This window comes from Salmo salar, chromosome 27, assembly GCF_965601325.2.
Source record: "Salmo salar chromosome 27, fSalSal1, whole genome shotgun sequence".
Taxonomy (NCBI): domain Eukaryota; kingdom Metazoa; phylum Chordata; class Actinopteri; order Salmoniformes; family Salmonidae; genus Salmo; species Salmo salar.
This window is the reverse complement of record NC_138317.1, coordinates 13,756,687-13,773,801: the sequence shown is the minus strand read 5'-3', so window position 1 is coordinate 13,773,801 and position 17,115 is coordinate 13,756,687. Positions and strand designations below refer to the sequence as shown.

Below are 17,115 nucleotides of genomic sequence, written 5' to 3'. Positions count from 1 at the left end.
TAATCAGGTGGTAATCACATAGGAGAGTAAATTGCCTTGTGGAGTATTTACCTGTTTTTCTATTAGGCAACAATATGTTACCTTAATTTTAGAGGTAAATGCGAAATGTAATGCGAAAACACGAGTACCTGAAATATTATTATGCAATCTAATACACAGGTCATGTTAATTTTTATTTTGAGGAAACTTTCCCTTTAACTGATTGGTAATGTATTGTCTCAATTCATACAATTGTATTTTTTGGAAGAAGAAATGGGCAGGCAAGTTATTTACTGCTCATTTTATTTTCTTTGTAAAACAATGTCTGGTACACAATGTCATTACAGATGTTTAAAAAAGCAACAAGGACCTCTAAATATAACTGGTTTCTTGGCCACATTTTATATACACAATATCGTTTTAGATTAATATATATTTTTTTCCATCTCTACAAGAGATGGGAAAAGGCAGGCTGTTAGAATGTAAATAATTGTATTACAAAAATATATATTTTCTTTACACAAACTACACATCTGTTCTCATTATTCAACTACATTAACACTAGGATGCCAGCTCTTGGCTGTATTTTTCCATTGCAGGCAAGCATTAAATTACAACTAAGAAAAAGTGCAGTCAGCTAACCAGTCATGTGAGGCAGTCAATGTCCAGTCACGTGCTTTTCAAATCCCATGACATGGACCTGTCCAATCACATGAGGATGCTGTAAGAAATACCATGTCCAATCAAATTATGTCCAGCAGTGAGAGAACCTGAAACGCATAGTTGGCTGTAGTTTATCATTGCTGCCATTAGAGGATAACAAGACAGCAATCTTAGTTGAAAATAGTGTTCCTGGATGCATCCAATTCCCCAGGTCACCTAAGTAGGTTAGAGCAGTGACCTTTCACAGAGTCCTCGACCATGTCGCCATCTGCCAGCTTGTTAAGCTCCTCCAGGTCTAGAGGATCAATCTGAAGGGGGTTATCCAGGGCAAAGGTGTCTGCATCAAATCCCAGCATGGGCAGTACTCCAGAGAAATCCTCAAAAGCTGTTTTGTCTATTAAGTGAGAAACAAAGATAAAGCGGATAAGAGAGAAAGATTATGACCGGGATTCAATCCGAATGCGGGTTATAGGCATTGTGGCTTTTAAAGGTAATGCTCCCGTACGCGGAGTTCCAATTCACAGTAAACGCTGCATATGTCGGCTCAATCAGAAATTGGCTTTAAAAGCCGCAATGCCTATAACCCGCATTCGGATTGAATCCCGGCCAAAGTTTTAAAATAGACAAGATAAGCTCTATAAAGGTTAAAATCACGGTGCCAATTCTTTTTTTTAACCATGTTTATGATTCAATTGCCAGATCCAACCTTTCAGGAAATGGACTTGTAACCTTCTGGATGAAACAACACACTGTGTAAATTGAAAATAAGGTAACAGTTCCCCCAAAAGTTAACTAACTGCAGCAAGCAATTAAAAAGTACAAGAGGGGGGAAGGAGTGGGTCCTACCTGTCATAAGGATGTTATGACAGTCCACACTGCTTTGGTTCTGGCAGTGGACGGACATCTGCGGTACCTGGTTCCCACAGTAAACCCCTCCATCTTTCCCAACCACAGATTGAGGCCCAGAATCTCCCCAGAGAGGCTCCTTACTGAGTTGTCCCAGCTGTGGACAACCAACAAAGATTACAGACCGTTAGATTAAAACTATGGACACTGAATGAATCAACAGGTAAAATAGAGTTGTCCTTTCAATACTGTTCGATTATTTACAGTTTTAGGTCTTAGGTTACCTGCTGGGAGAGCGCCTGAGTCTGGCTGGGTGTGAGGTGTAGGCCCATGTAGGACTCATTCTGGAAATGATCCAGTATGGAAGAGTCCTAAGAAAGCAGAAAGGGGGTGAGTGAACCATTAATAGGGCTGCACATTGACATTTTAATATCGACATGTGCAATACCCATATCGCAAAAGATCCATATCGCATGCAATATTTTAAAACGCATCTCAGCCGTGTGTAACATCTATTTTGGTAGTTCACTAGTTTTTTCTATCTTGCGGCTGCTTCCCACACACACAACAAGCCCGTCCCCTGTCACTCTAGCAGCACAGTTCCCCAGTTAGATTCACTACACAGGATTCCCTATACAGATGTAGCATCTTAATTTAAGCCAGTTTGCTACAGTAGGAAAATAATCCTGCAGCAACAGGACATTTGAATTATTATGTGGATTATAATTAATGGACATGTTTGTAGGGGTTGATACATTTATGGTAAGGGAAAATCAAGTCTGAAATTTCAAAGTGGAAATCACAAATTTCAAATGCCTTTTTAAATCTCAAATACAATACAAGTTCTACAGGTACGTTCTCCTGCAACAGGGTTATCAAATTAAGATCCTACATCTGTAAGTTTGCCTGCGGTTCTGTTAGGTCAAATGCAGTCAACTGTTCCAAAGAAGAATGATGCTGCTTTCCATTTTGCTTCTACATTCTATTCCAACAGTTCACCAAAGTTTTTTGATCTATATTGCACATCAAACTGCAAAATCTGATCCAATTTTAGATTTTTTTTAATCAAAATAAAATTCGCAATTAGATTTTTTGCCCATATTGTGCAGCCCTACATTACCATACCTTACTGATAGACCTCAAATGGCCTCTTACTGATCCTAAACAGCCTACATCACAGACAAAACAAAGAGGCTGATAAAAGTGCAAAATGTACACTGACACAAAGCTAGTGAAAACAGATGGGGTTATTCTCACATTGTAGAGGTCCGGACTGTTGTCCATGAAGGAGTTCATCTGTGAGGAGATTTTGGTCGACTGAATCTGGTCCTTCTGACCTTGCACCTTTTGATGTGCCCAGCTCCTTCCCTGGGCTTGGGTCTGATGCTTACGAGTCATCTGCATTGTTGATACTTTTTGTGGGTTTGACATGTTCTGCCCGTTCAAGTTGAGGCTCTGAGATGGCGGGTATGCACATTGGAGATGCCACTGATGTTGCTGCTGGTTGCCATTTAGCCGCTGCTGCTGTTGGTATGGTTGAAACTGCTGGAGCTGCTGTTGCTGCTGGAGCACCTCATCTTGTCGAAGTGCTCGGTGTTGCTGAGGTTGTCTTTGGTACACTTGTTGTTGATACTGTTGCTGATGTGGGTTCTGCTGGTGTGGGTGTTGCTGGTGCAGCTGGTATTGTTGCCTTTGCTTCTCTTGCTGTTGCTGTGGGAGGTTTTGGTACACTTGTTTCTGTTGTTGCTGGTGCTCTTGTTGTCGTTGATGCTGTTCCTTTTGTAATTGATGTAAGTGTTGTTGCTGTAAGTTCTCACACTGGTTTGACCCACTTTGACGTTGCTGTTTTGTGTCCAGGTCCTGACCTTCTGTCTGGACATGCTGGGTCTGGCATTGATATAGTTGATTTGGGTGTTGGTACTGTTGTTGATGGTGATATTCCACTCGTCGGAGATTGTGTGTCTGTGGGAGCTGTTGCTGATGTTGTTGCTGCTGCTGCGATGTACACCTTGTTGTTGTAGATCCCTGGATTTCTCGTGGTGTGGCGGCGTTTTCTGCGGTTCCTGCCTGGGTTGCTGCTGCCCCTCTGTCAGAGAATGCTGTCGCTGTGGCAGACCTCTATGCATGGGCTGCTGAGCTGCTGGAGCACCCTCGTGTTGAGGTTGGCAGTGACGATATCCTGGTGGCCTTGACTCCTGTGGTAATTGGTTGGTGTTCAGGAGAACTCCCTTGGAATGTAAATAAGAGCAATACATCAAACTGTCTTAATATGGAATTATATGAAATAATCGTATTAATGAAAAACAATGATGTCACTTAAATTCTAGTTTGCTTGAGATACCTGAGTTATAGAAGATAACTTTGGAGACCCAACCGGTGAAAACTGTTTAGATTGGAGCCAGCGAGACTCTCCACCAGTGGGAACGACCAGTGGGCTGAGGGGAGTCCGTCTCCTTGACGGAGGCACCTGCGTCTGGCTAGTTGGACGTGGGGAGCAGGATAGCGAAGAGGAGGAGCAAGAGCGAGATCCACCAATCCCACTGCTGTAGCTACAGTGGCTAGTTGTGGATTGCAGGGATAAGCCACTTAGGGAAGAGCTGCTGAGGAAGGACTGGAGGGATTGGTTGCTAGGGGATGACTGCAGGGAAGTGTTGCTGAGTGAGAAGTTCAAGGAGGTGGAGCTTAGAGAGCTGGAAAGGGAGTGGCTGCTGAGAGAGGATTGGATATTGGGGATGCTGTTGGAGGACTGGAGCAATGGATTACTGTATGAGCCTTGGAGAGACAACGACAAACCTGAGAATACAGAATAAATGGACACCATCATCACAATATGAACATACCTAAACTGGCACCGACATACAGTAAGAACTTAGCACACAGACAAACACACCTGGCAAAGGAAATTCATCGTCCCTCGCACCAAGGTGAGAGGGAGTTCCAGGTAGGTGGCCAGTGCTGCAGGCAGTGGGTTTGTCTGGGTCCACACCTACTGGCTGTGGGGAGGGAAGGTGCAGGCTGGAGAGGTCGGGCAAGGAGCCACTCACATTGAGAGCGGAAGGGACGTTGAGAGCACTGAACTGCTGATCTGGAGAGGACAGGATGCTGGAGAAACCACAAGAGGGAAAGGTAGGAGAAAGGGAGGTTCAGTTAGGGCCCAGGGGTTGACTTTCTTTTTGACAACATTCATTTGGAAAAGCAGAACTTACTTTATACCAGGGAATTTACGTGATTTGATTCCAGTGGGAAGTGCAGGACACTAGGATGACAAACAATTAGCAAGGATACATCAGCTACATCAATGAGAAAAATAGTCATGCATCTGCTAGACTCAATAGAGCAATTTTGCACCTATTCACATAGGAAATATGAAGCATTGTGGATGGTTACATTGGCAGGAAATAAGAGAATAATACCTTCTTGGTATTTCTTAATGGTTTTCCCTCTTCTAGGACATTCTCCTCAATCGGAGGCACTGGATATGGAAAAACTTAGTTGACAAAGAGGAAACCATCAAATGGATTAACGCATGGCATAGAAAATAAAACTCCCTTTCAAGAGGCATTCGCCATAATTAACTAAGGACTAACGCAGGAACACCGAACACAATACTATGACTATTTCAATACAACTGGAGGCATTGTGGACTTACCACCATGTCTGTTCTGTGAGGTTACAGCCTGCTGGTTTGGGCTCAAATGGTCCCCTGTGTGGGTGTTCCTCACACTGGTGTGCAGGGCCGAGTCCGAGTTAGTTCTGGGGAGGAGAGCACACATCTTAGAGGGGAAAGCAAGAGTTTAGAAGAACAGCAGAGAAACACCATGGATACATTGCTCACCTATTAAGTGCTGTGATGGGATGGTGCATCTGGTGGCTTTTGTCCACTGGAGAGCTGCTAGACCAGTTCCTTTTCGTGTGACAGAATCAGAGTCAAAATATGTATTAAGATATTTATTACAAAGTGAACTAAACATATCAGTTTGGATCCATTACCTTCTCCAGCTGGGTTCGGGTGGTGGAGACAGATGAACTGAGCGGTAGGGAGAGTTGTCAGTCTGTGGCGGAGTGTTAAGGCTACACACAGTGCCCTTAGAAAAACCTAGGCATAGACCTACTGTTGGCAAACAACGGTACGAAACGTTGACAGGGCATTGCCTGCACTGTGCGGTGTACATGATTAATCCCCTTATCTGTTTCTTAAGTGGATCAACATTTAACCTCTTAGACAAAAAGGTGCTATCTAGAACCTAAAAGGGTTCTTCGGCTGTCCCCATAGGAGAACCCTTTGAATAACCCTTTTTGGTTCTAGCTAGAACCCTTTTGGTTCCAGGTGGAACCATTTTCACAGAGAGTTCTACATGGACCAAAAAGGGGACAGCTGAAGAACAGTAGTGTGGCATTTGACCCCAGCCCACTTTTACACACAATAGATGTTTGGTCATCTTGCAATAGGCAGGAAGTAGGCTACTGTGGGTTTAAGGCAATAGTTCACCCCTTTATTGCAATATATTTATTGAAATATATAACTATTGCTTTACATCCACTTTTATGGTCGTCCTCCAGTGCTTGACTTGGGCAGGAGCTCAGCAGAGCTGAGTACTGGCACCAGCAATTTCCTACTGTTTGAGCTCCTGTTCCTCTTCTAGAATATTAGCTCAAAAGTATTGTGGAGCTCCTGCACCTAAATGTTTGAGTTTATTTATTTGAGTTTATTTTATTTTTACAGGGACAGTGCACATTAATCAACGTTTCAGTAAAAGTGCCGGTTTTAGCCAGCCGGCTAATTTTCAACCGCAGTCCCTGGGCAGGTTATTAAAAACAATTACAATACAGACAATCATTGAGCAGTGAGCACACGCAGAGCAACATAGGACAAGCAAGATGTAGCATACAGACAGAGCAACATAGGACAAGCAAGATGTAGCATACAGACAGAGCAACATAGAACAAAACGCAACAAGACAAAATCCATAAAAGCAACAGTGTTTCCACACCTCACAAGCTACAGACAACAGACAACATGGAAAGCGGCAATACTGTCACGTCCTGACCAGCATTAGGGTTATCTGTTATTGTAGTTTGGTCAGGACGTGGCAGAGGGTATTTGTTTTATGTGGTTCGGGGTGGTGGTTTATTTAGTAGGGCGTTTGATTTATTATTTCCGGGTTTTTGGGTAATGTTCTATGTTTGTATTTCTATGTGGTCTCTGGTCTTTTGTATTTCTATGTCTGGTTTATTGGGGTTGGACTCTCAATTGGAGGCAGGTGTTTTCTCATTGCCTCTGATTGGGAGTCCTATATACGGGTATGTGTTTGGTTTAGTGTTTGTGGGAGATTGTTTGTTTCTTGTTTTGCATGTGTGAGCCTGACAAGACTGTTTTGTTGTTCGTGTGTTCTTTCTTTCTTTCTTTCTTTGTTTGTTATTTTGGTGTTTTCTTGATTTAAAATAAATACAAGATGAGCATCCACATTCCTGCTGCGTTTTGGTCCTCCATTCCTGACGACAACCGTTACAAATACACAGCTAGGGATTATGTTCACAAATCTGATTGGCCTTTAGCCATGTCTTCATGTTTTTTGTGAAAGTGTGATATATGGTGCAGTTATGTGTGTCTGATGGCAGTGTATTCCAGACATGGGAAGCTCTCACAGAGAAAGCAGATTTACTAAAGGTGCTTTTTCTTAAGGGAACTATACAGTCACCTCTCATGGCAGACCTTGTGGATCTGCTGCCATATCTTTGGGTTTTCTGTTTAACAAAAATACTGAGTGGAGGGGGAGCCAGGCCATTTAGGATCTTGAATACAAGACATGCGTCGGTGTATTGCACAAGATTTTCCCAACTCAGGAGCTCATGCTTTCTGAGGATGTAACAGTGATGGTGGCTATTGGGCTTCCTATCAAGCACTTTGAGAGCCTGTTTGTAGACAGACTGAATGGGTTTTAATGTTGTACAGCAAGCTTGGGCCCAACTAGTCAAGCAGTATGTTAAGTGGGGGAGTATCACAGGTTTGAAGTACAGTTTTGCTACCTCTGTAGTCAAACAATTTCGTATGACCATGGTGCTTGCCTACGGAGCTGTGAGGGGAACGGCACCTCCGTACCTTCAGGCTCTGATCAGGCCCTACACCCAAACAAGGGCACTGTGTTCATCCACCTCTGGCCTGCTCGCCTCCCTACCTCTGAGGAAGCACAGTTCCCGCTCAGCCCAGTCAAAACTGTTCGCTGCTCTGGCACCCCAATGGTGGAACAAGCTCCCTCACGACGCCAGGACAGCGGAGTCAATCACCACCTTCCGGAGACACCTGAAACCCCACCTCTTTAAGGAATACCTAGGATAGGATAAAGTAATCCTTCTAACCCCCCCCTTAAAAAATGTAGATGCACTATTGTAAAGTGGTTGTTCCACTGGATATCATAAGGTGAATCCACCAATTTGTAAGTTGCTCTGGATAAGAGCGTCTGCTAAATGACTTAAATGTAAAATGAATCTGAAATTAGCTTGGTTGAATTTGGTTATTTTAATGACCTTTTTCACCTGCTTTTTAAAAGAGAGGTTGGAATCAAGTATGATGCCAAGGTATTTAAAATTGGATACCACCTTGAGCTTCTCCCCTGACACAGACATCTGGCTCAGTAGCATCAGTTGCCCTCTTTGTGAAGAACATGCAGACAGTTTTTTTCACATTGAGATGCAAACACGAGTCACTGAGCCACTTTGTTACCTGGACCACTACAGTAGTGAGTTCTTGTGCAGCTTGTTGTTTGCTCTTTGCATGCACATATATCACTGTATCATCTGCATACATTTGAACTTCAGTCCCAGTACAGACAGAAGGCAGATCATTAATGTACAGGCTGAACAGGAGGGGCCCCAGTATTGACCCTTGGGACACGTCCACATCATAGCTAAGAGTGGGCAACAGCTCATTGCTCACTCTGACACACTGAGTTCTGCCTTCAAGGTATGATTTCATCCATCTCAAAGCATCAGGGGAAAAATTGAACTTGATTTTGTGATGAGAATCTCATGGTTAACAGTATGTAAACAGTGCTGGCACCCAAAATGAGTACAGGCACCTATTTTAGTCCAAGTCAAGCACTGTCGTCCTCCATGCACTTCAGATATTGTCACGGCTCTCTGAAGGATTGGACCAAAACGCAGCGTGTTCGTAGTTCCACATCTTTATTTACCCTGAAACTGAATGCTATACACTAAACACTAGAAATAACAAAACAACAACCGTAATGCAGAGCAGGCAACAAACACTACTCAAAAATGAACAACCCACACATGGAAAACAGGCTACCTAAGTATGGCTTCCAATCAGAGACAACGATAGACAGCTGCCTCTGATTGGAAACCATACCTGGCCAACGCATAGAAAAGGAAAACAGAAATAGAAATCTACAAACCTCACAATGAAACAGAAACCCAAAAACACACTCAAAACACCCCCCCTGTCACGCCCTGACCACTCTACTATGGAAAATGACCTCTTACAAGGGTCAGGACGTGACAGATATCTGGAGTGCATGGAGCACGACCATCATTTCTGTGTGCTTACTTTACTAGAGTAGCAAATGGCTAACGTTAGCATTGACCATTAGAAAACCTTGCCCTAAAAGCTTGTTTGTGCTTTAGCAAACTTTGAATCGCAGCTAGTCCTATGTTAGTGGTCACATGACCACATGACTTAAAAAACATAAGCCTATACAACATTAACCCATTGAAAACAGTTATGTAGCAATGAGGTTTGTGCAGTAGGCTATAGGCCCAATACCTTATCACTGCATATTGGTGACGCTTGAATTGCCCTGCCAAGGTTGTTCTTCTCAGACCATTTTGAAGTTATATATATATTTTTTAAATGGTATATAAGGTATATGATCACACTGGTAATATATCACTTATTGTATTACTTTTTACTGGACTGATGGCTTGCATCTGATGGTCAGTCTGAGGGGAGGTATTAGTATTTGGTCTTTTAATAGGACCCCCATTAGCTGTTGCAAAAGCAGCAGCTACATACATTTTTTAAAAGGCACACGTAGCCTACATATCAATGAACACATACAAATGATCTAGGTCAAATAGGGGACTCACCGTCCCTTCTCTCTCCCTCCACTGAGAAAAGGGACACAGTCCTCCAGCTGATGGCGAAACTTAAGTCGAACTGCATTACTTCTGCCTCGTGAACCAATTCATGTTGTTAGTCCTATGACCAGAGAAAGTGAAATATTCCTCGATATTAAAAAAGACACAAGCTGCAAATAATAACGCAAGTTTATCGAAACGCGCATTTTATGGGTTATTAAACTTTTGAGCAGTGTTTACAGTGCTGAATAACAACTTAAACATAAACTTACTCATAAAAACAGCAGTTCTTTGCTATATTCATTGAGTCTCTCTCTAGTCAGGGTTTTGAAATTTCACATTATCAACTTTGCTGTGCGTTTGAGGCTTCTTTTTACAGTCTATGGCGCGAGGAAACTGTTGGGACACAGTGATCTGAGCTATCTGATTGGCCTATAGGTGCACTTGATTTGCTATCTACTATGCAGGCTGGGCCTGCCGGGTAGGCGGAGTTCTACCTTCATAGATATGAAATGGTTCAAAATGGGAACACTTTGCCTTCCCGGCGCTAGGGCTGCTGAATGAAGTGCACCTACCGTCAACAGCACGAAACAAATACAAAAATAGAAACGTAAGGCTTTATCGTTGTTTTTTTTAATGAAATGTTTGGTGATTGACTAGGACTGGCTTGACCGTTGGTGACCACTGTCCTATGGGATCAACTAAGCAATACAGACATTGTTACACTAGCAGTGGCCTCACTTCACTTTGTCACTTTAAGTGACCCGTCACTGCCTGCCCTTTGACTGAACATAAAGGATACATGTTTCCTGTTTGGCCTGACTGGGAAACTGAGCCGCCCCTCTCCTTGTGCCCGCTCTGCCATTGGGTGAAGTCTTATGGGGTAGCCATTGTCTGGACCACAGGAGAGCTGACCCTAACAGAGTCAGACAGATCAAGGGTTCATTTGACTTTCAGTAGCCTACAGTTGAAGTCGGAAGTTTACATACACTTAGGTTGGAGTCATTAAAACTTGTTTTTTAACCACTCCACAAATATCTTGTTATGAAACTATAGTTTTGGCAAGTCAGTTAGGACATCTACTTTGTGCATGACACAAGTAATTTGTCCAACAATTGTTTACAGACAGATTATTTCACTTATAATTCACTGTATCACAATTCCAGTGGGTCAGAAGTTTACATACACTAAGTTGACTGTGCCTTTAAACAGCTTGGAAAATTCCAGAAAATGATGTCATGGCTTTAGAAGCTTCTGATAGGCTAATTGACATCATTTGAGTCAATTGGAGGTGTACCTGTGGATGTATTTCAAGGCCTACCTTCAAACTCAGTGCCTCTTTGCTTGACAAGTATAAACACCACAGGACCAGCCGTCATACCACTCAGGAAGGAGACGCGTTCTGTCTCCTAGAGATGAATATACTTTTGTGGGAAAAGTGAAAATCAATCCCAGAACAACAGCAAAGGACCCTGTGAAGATGCTGGTGGAAACAGGTACAAAAGTATCTATCTATATCCACAGTAAAACGAGTCCTATATCGACACAACCTGAAAGGTCGCTCAGCAAGGAAGAAGCCACTGTTCCAAAACCACCATAAAAAAGACAGACTACGGTTTGCAACTGCACATGGGGACAAAGATTGTACTTTTTGGAGAAATGTCCTATGGTCTGATGAAACAAAAATAGAAGTGTTTGGCCATAATGAACATCATTATGTTTGGAGGAAAAAGGGGGAGGCTTGCAAGCAGAAGAACACCATCCCAACTGTGAAGCACGGGGGTGGCAGCATCATGTTGTGGGGATGCTTTACTGCAGGAGGGGCTGGTGCACTTCACAAAATAGATGGCATCATGAGGGAGGAAAATTATGTGGATATATTGAAGCAACATCTCAAGACATCAGTCAGGAAGTTAAAGCTTGGTCGCAAATGGGTCTTCCAAATGGACAATGACCCCAAGCATACTTCCAAAGTTGTGGCAAAATGGCTTAAGGACAACAAAGTCAAGGTAATGGAGTGGCCATCACAAAGCCCTGACCTCAATCCTATAGAAAATGTGTGGGCAGAACTGCAAAAGCGTGAGTGAGCAAGGAGGCCTACAAACCTGACTCAGTTACACCAGCTCTGTCAGGAGGAATGGGACAAAATTCACCCAACTTATTGTGGGAAGGTTGTGGAAGGCTACCCGAAACGTTTGACCCAAGTTAAACAATTTAAAGGCTGCCAAATACTAATTGAGTGTATGTAAACTTCTGACCCACTGGGAATGTGATGAAAGAAATAAAAGCTGAAATAAATAATTCTCTCTACTATTATTCTGACATTTCACATTCTTAAAATAAAGTGGTGATCCTAACTGACCTAAGACAGGGAATTTTTACTAGGATTAACTGTCAGGAATTGTGAAACTGAGTTTAAATGTATTTGGCTAAGGTGTATGTAAACTTCCTGACATCAACTGTACATCATATAACCATTGCTATAGCCTACATGTATGTAAATAGGCTAATAAATAGACAAATTGTTATAATTAGTAAGTCATGAAGTTAAAAGTCAGATGTTAGTAATGACTCTCACCTGTACATCTGAAGTGCTTCTCCCAATCTGGTTGACATTGGGAAGGGAGCCTCCGTAATAAGTGCCAAGGCTTCTGGCCTGCCGCGCTCTCTGGACCTGAATCTGAGACCCGGAAAGAGTGGGGGGGGGGGGTAAAGACAACAACTAGTTTCATTTGGTTAATTACCAGAAAAAGCTAATGGCATTTACAGTCATTGTTATAACAGTCTCACTTGTATAATGGAATTACTGGTAATTGTAAAACTGAGACAAAGTATATTCCGTATATAGTGACACTATAAGAGTGAGTCAAGGTTACTGTTGGCTCAATCTTGGAAAGAATACCCCCTGACTGCCAACCCTTGGCATGAACATGGAAATCAGATACTGCAGGAGAAATACCCTGGCATACTTCAAAAGCCAATGTGTAATAAACCACAAGTATAGCTGACTACCATCTCCTATTGCTACTTTAAGGATAGTGTTGCATGGTGGTTATGTAACATGACGAATTCGGGTATTAATGATATGTAAAGTGTAGGCTATGCAAGAGGTCAAAGAGCTACCTTAAAACAAGTGCCATGAAGTCTAGGCTCCTCCCTTTCAAGCCAGAGCAGGGGGCTGCACCTCATTTCCCCTGACACCCAGCCTGGTCTCATTGACTAAACGTAACATAGTAAATGTAAATCCAGGACACTCAAATTTGTATGATATGTTACGTTTGGTATGGTTACATAAGACAGATGGTTACTTAACCTGTTAGGGCTAGGGGGCAGCATTGACACGGCTGGATAAAAAACATACCCGATTTAATCTGGTTACCACTCCTACTCAGTAACTAGAATATGCATATACTTATTACATATGGATAGAAAACACCCTAAATTTTCTAAAACTGTTTGAATGGTGTCTGTGAGTATAACAGAACTCAAATGGCAGGTCAAAACCTGAGAGATTCCTTTACAGGAAGTGGCCTGTCTGACCATTTGTTGAACTTCTTTTCCATCTCTATCATTTACTAAGGATCTCTGCTCTAACGTGACACTTCCCACGTCTTCCATAGGCTCTCAGAGCCCGGGAAAAAACAGAATGTCGTCATTCCAGCCCCAGGCTGAAACACATTATCGCCTTTCTCAAGTGGCCCATCAAGAGACACTAGCTTATGCGCGTGACCCCGACCGCCCCCGCCTTTGGGATTTTTTCCTCTGTTTGCCGAAAAGGAGATTCCCTGTCGGAATATTATCGCTTTTCTACGAGAAAAATGTCGTAAAAATTTATTTTAAACAGCGGTTGACATGCTTCGACGTACGGTAATGGAATACTTAGAATTTTATTGTCACGAATTGCGCCAAGCGCGTGACACTTCTTTACTATTTCGGATAGTGTCTGGAACGCACAAACAAAACGCCGCTATTCGGATATAACGATGGATTATTTTGGACCAAACCAACATTTGTTATTGAAGTAGCTGTCCTGGGTGTGTATTCTGACGAAGACAACAAAAGGTAATGACATTTTTATAATAGTAAATATGATTATGGTGAGTGCTAAACTTGCCGGGTGTCTAAATAGCGAGCCCGTGATGCCTGGGCTATGTACTTAGAATATTGCAAAATGTGCTTTCACCAAAAAGCTATTTTAAAATCGGACATATCGAGTGCATAGAGGAGGTCTGTATCTATAATTCTTAAAATAATTGTTATGCTTTTTGTGAACGTTTATCGTGAGTAATTTAGTAAAATGTTAGCGAATTCCCCGGAAGTTTGCGGGGGGTATGCTAGTTCTGAACGTCACATGCTAATGTAAAAAGCTGGTTTTTGATATAAATATGAACTTGATTGAACAAAACATGCATGTATTGTATAACATAATGTCCTAGGGTTGTCATCTGATGAAGATCATCAAAGGTGAGTGCTGCATTTAGCTGTCTTCTGGGTTTTGGTGACATTATATGCTGGCTTGAAAAATGGGTGTCTGATTATTTCTGGCTTGGTACTCTGCTGACATAATCTAATGTTTTGCATTCGTTGTAAAGCCTTTTTGAAATCGGACAGTGTGGTTAGATTAACGAGAGTCTTATCTTTAAATGGCTGTAAAATAGTCATATGTTTGAGAAATTGAAGTAATAGGATTTTTAAGGTTTTGAAAATCGCGCCACAGGATAGCCGTGGCTGTTACGTAGGTGGGACGAATTCGTCCCGCCTAGCCTAGAGAGGTTAAGGAAAAAAAACAAAGTAGGGTGGAACCTGAATATCTAGCAACCCAAAGCTTATGTGTTTTAATCTCATCACGGAAAACTTCAGCATTTGAGCTAATTAGCAACTTTTCAGCTACTTACTTATTTTTATCCAAAAACTTTCCTTATCCCAGGATACTTCAACTGGTGACTATCCAAAAGAATAAAGAAAAAGGAGCATTCAGTTGCTGTGTAAATCTGATAATTTTTTGGACGGGACAAACAAACAATAGGCTTACGTTTTGGCATGAATCGCCTTCATCGGCCACTCTGATGAAGGCAATTCATGCCGAAACATAGGCCTATTGTTTGTTTGTCCCGTCAATAAATCGATCAGGTTTATGCAGCAACAGAGTGCTCTTTTTCTTTATTCTCTCCTAGGGTAAGGAATGTTTTTTGCATTTTCAAGGCCTTCAGTCAAGCACCTGATCCCCCCCCCCCCCTTTTTCGTTTAAGCTGTGCTGAAGCACGTTTGTGTATACCTTTTTACCATTGTTCTTTTTAGCTACTTTGCAACTACTTAGCATGTTAGCTAACCCTTCCCCTGACGCTAACCTTAACCCTTTTAGCTAACACTAACCTTAACCCCTAGCCTAGCTAATGTTAGCCAGCTAGCTAACGTTAGCCACCTAGCCTGAATTCATAACATATCATGCGTTTTCCAAATTCGTAACATATTGTAGGTTTTGCAAATTCATAACATATTGTACGTTTTGCAAATTCGTAACATATAATACGAATTGTAAATTGTATCATATCATACGAAATAGGTGATGGACATCCACAAATTAATACATTCTCGTACGAAACGTAACATATCATACTAAATGGAGTGTCCCGGATTTACATACAGAATAATACAAAAAGCTCTGAGACCAGGTTGCAACACCAGAGACTTATTCAATAGGATTCTGTATTGTGTTCACAACATTGAAGATTCATGTGCAATGTAGCCCAGCTATAACATGGACAGTGCGCTCTATAACGCAGAATAGGGAAACGCAAACTTGCGCACTTTACACATACATCTACCATGTTTCAAACATATATTTATTACACCCCCGGCAAAATGCTGGAGTCAAATGCACAGAAGGCAATTAGATTCCAAAACGATAACATAAAGTATCATATTATCCACTACTTAATACACTCACTGAACTGTGAGGTTGTAGCACTCCAACTGTGTACTGGGACAATGACACTCCCATAGAAATAGAATAGTAATTATATTTAATATTAACACAATAACAAATCAGCACACTCCTAGCCTAATAGACACCCCCATGAATAGCAACGTGAGGACATAGCCCATAAATCTTAACATATTTACATTGTTCAAATCTACTATGCAGGCTATCCCAAGAGTGCAAATTGTAATTCTAGCCTTGGAGGTTGTGGGCAGCCTGCACTCCATGCAGCTGTATGACAAATCAACAGGTGTTATAAGCATGCAATAAATGTGGTATAAGTATATATAAAGCATATATTATGTTTAAAGATTACAGTTAGAGTGTTTTGAAGCTACATTATATCGACACCTTGGACTAAACTGAGATTTGTCAACCAGGGTATAGCCTATTTGCGGTCATAGTCTCTATATTGCAAAATTGAGCGCGCTGCTTGATATGGCCTGGAATTTATTGCGCCTCTGAAAAGTGAAAACAAAGTCCTCTGACTGTCTGGTGGTCAACATCACTGACGTTTGATTTGTTTTTGACAGCTTTGTGGTTACTCTAGTTTTATCAACACGAAGCGCGTAGGCCTGTCCTCTTGACTCACCCTGGTGGAAGTGATGTCCATCATAACCTCCTGAAAGGCTGCGGTGTCCTCAGCTTGCCGCTGGGTGAGGAGTGCTATCTTCTCGCTAAACTTTCGCGGATTGCAGGACCCAGAACTAGAGCCTGGCCCCTGGCCTACCCCGCAGCCCCCGTTGCCTGTACCTGCCATAAACATAATGGATCACAATTAGTGTACAATTAACTGGACACAAGCCCCTAGAGAACAAGTTGCAAGCCGAGACGGACGACTTTATGCACGTCATTTCGAAACGCTTTGTGGGATATGTTGTTCTTTAATAGAAGCGGGAGGCGTGTAAACCACAAAATTAAACTACAAGACCCATGCTTAGTTTTTTCATCACAGACAAAAACAACTTTGTGGATATGGGATATGTGGTTTTAAGTGTTGAGTCCCATTACATTGTGACGACGTTGTAATTACATTGTTTATTGTGTAATTGTTTATTACTTGTTTATAGTTTCTTACAGGTTAACCATGTTTAATTTATTATAGATTTATATATCAACTCACTATAGAACAATTGTCCTTTTTTTTATCACGTAGTCCTCTTTTTTGTGAGTTTATTTCCAAATCATTGGCCACAACCAACCTGGTATAATTGTATTATAGAACTGTGTATCTACCATTGTTTATGAATAGACACAGCCATGGTCTACCAGTATATATAATGTAATAACAGTATTGGAGACACAGTGTACCTGTATCTCCAATAATCTGCTGTACCCACTTATGTATCACCCTTACAACAACAAAAAAAGATGGCAGTTTTGAAACTGCAGTTAAAAGTGCAGTAACTGCTGTCAACTGTGGTATTTTGGACGCAGTAATTTCAGAATAACTGCAGTTGAACAGCAGTTATGCTGCACTGTAACTGCAGACACACTGTAAAATTACTGCAGTAAAAAAAACGGTTCTTTTGGAAGCAGTATTTGAAGCATAC

At 41.8% G+C, this 17,115-nt stretch overlaps 1 protein-coding gene across 2 annotated transcripts; it reads right to left on the bottom strand.

The window, feature by feature from the left end:
* Positions 1-265: 265 nt before the first annotated feature.
* Positions 266-16,433, bottom strand: LOC106588329 (CREB-regulated transcription coactivator 2). 2 transcript variants are annotated; one of them, XM_014177202.3, is made up of 14 exons: positions 16,155-16,433; positions 12,161-12,262; positions 10,385-10,498; positions 5,479-5,540; positions 5,324-5,392; positions 5,138-5,241; positions 4,902-4,975; positions 4,695-4,744; positions 4,379-4,590; positions 3,830-4,281; positions 2,746-3,716; positions 1,773-1,859; positions 1,489-1,645; positions 266-1,036 (listed from the first exon to the last, which is right to left on the bottom strand). In XM_014177202.3, exons 1-11 carry the CDS (start codon positions 16,326-16,328, stop codon positions 3,000-3,002), a joined length of 2,130 nt encoding a protein of 709 aa, XP_014032677.3. In that variant the 5' UTR covers positions 16,329-16,433; the 3' UTR covers positions 266-1,036; positions 1,489-1,645; positions 1,773-1,859; positions 2,746-2,999. The 2 variants fall into 2 exon arrangements, with proteins under 2 accessions (XP_014032677.3, XP_014032678.3); XM_014177203.3 differs by having other exon boundaries at positions 4,902-4,960; positions 16,155-16,432.
* Between the last annotated feature and the right edge of the window lie 682 nt (positions 16,434-17,115).

Excerpts from the sequence above, each read along its gene's own strand:
- LOC106588329 (XM_014177202.3), bottom strand. The coding sequence starts at position 16,328 with ATGTTTATGGCAGGTACAGGCAACGGGGGCTGCGGGGTAGGCCAGGGG. Across the intron at positions 4,282-4,378 it reads CGATGAATTTCCTTTGCCAG|GTTTGTCGTTGTCTCTCCAA; the intron begins GTGTGTTTGTCT and ends CTGTATTCTCAG. Across the intron at positions 3,717-3,829 it reads AGTTATCTTCTATAACTCAG|GGAGTTCTCCTGAACACCAA; the intron begins GTATCTCAAGCA and ends TTACATTCCAAG.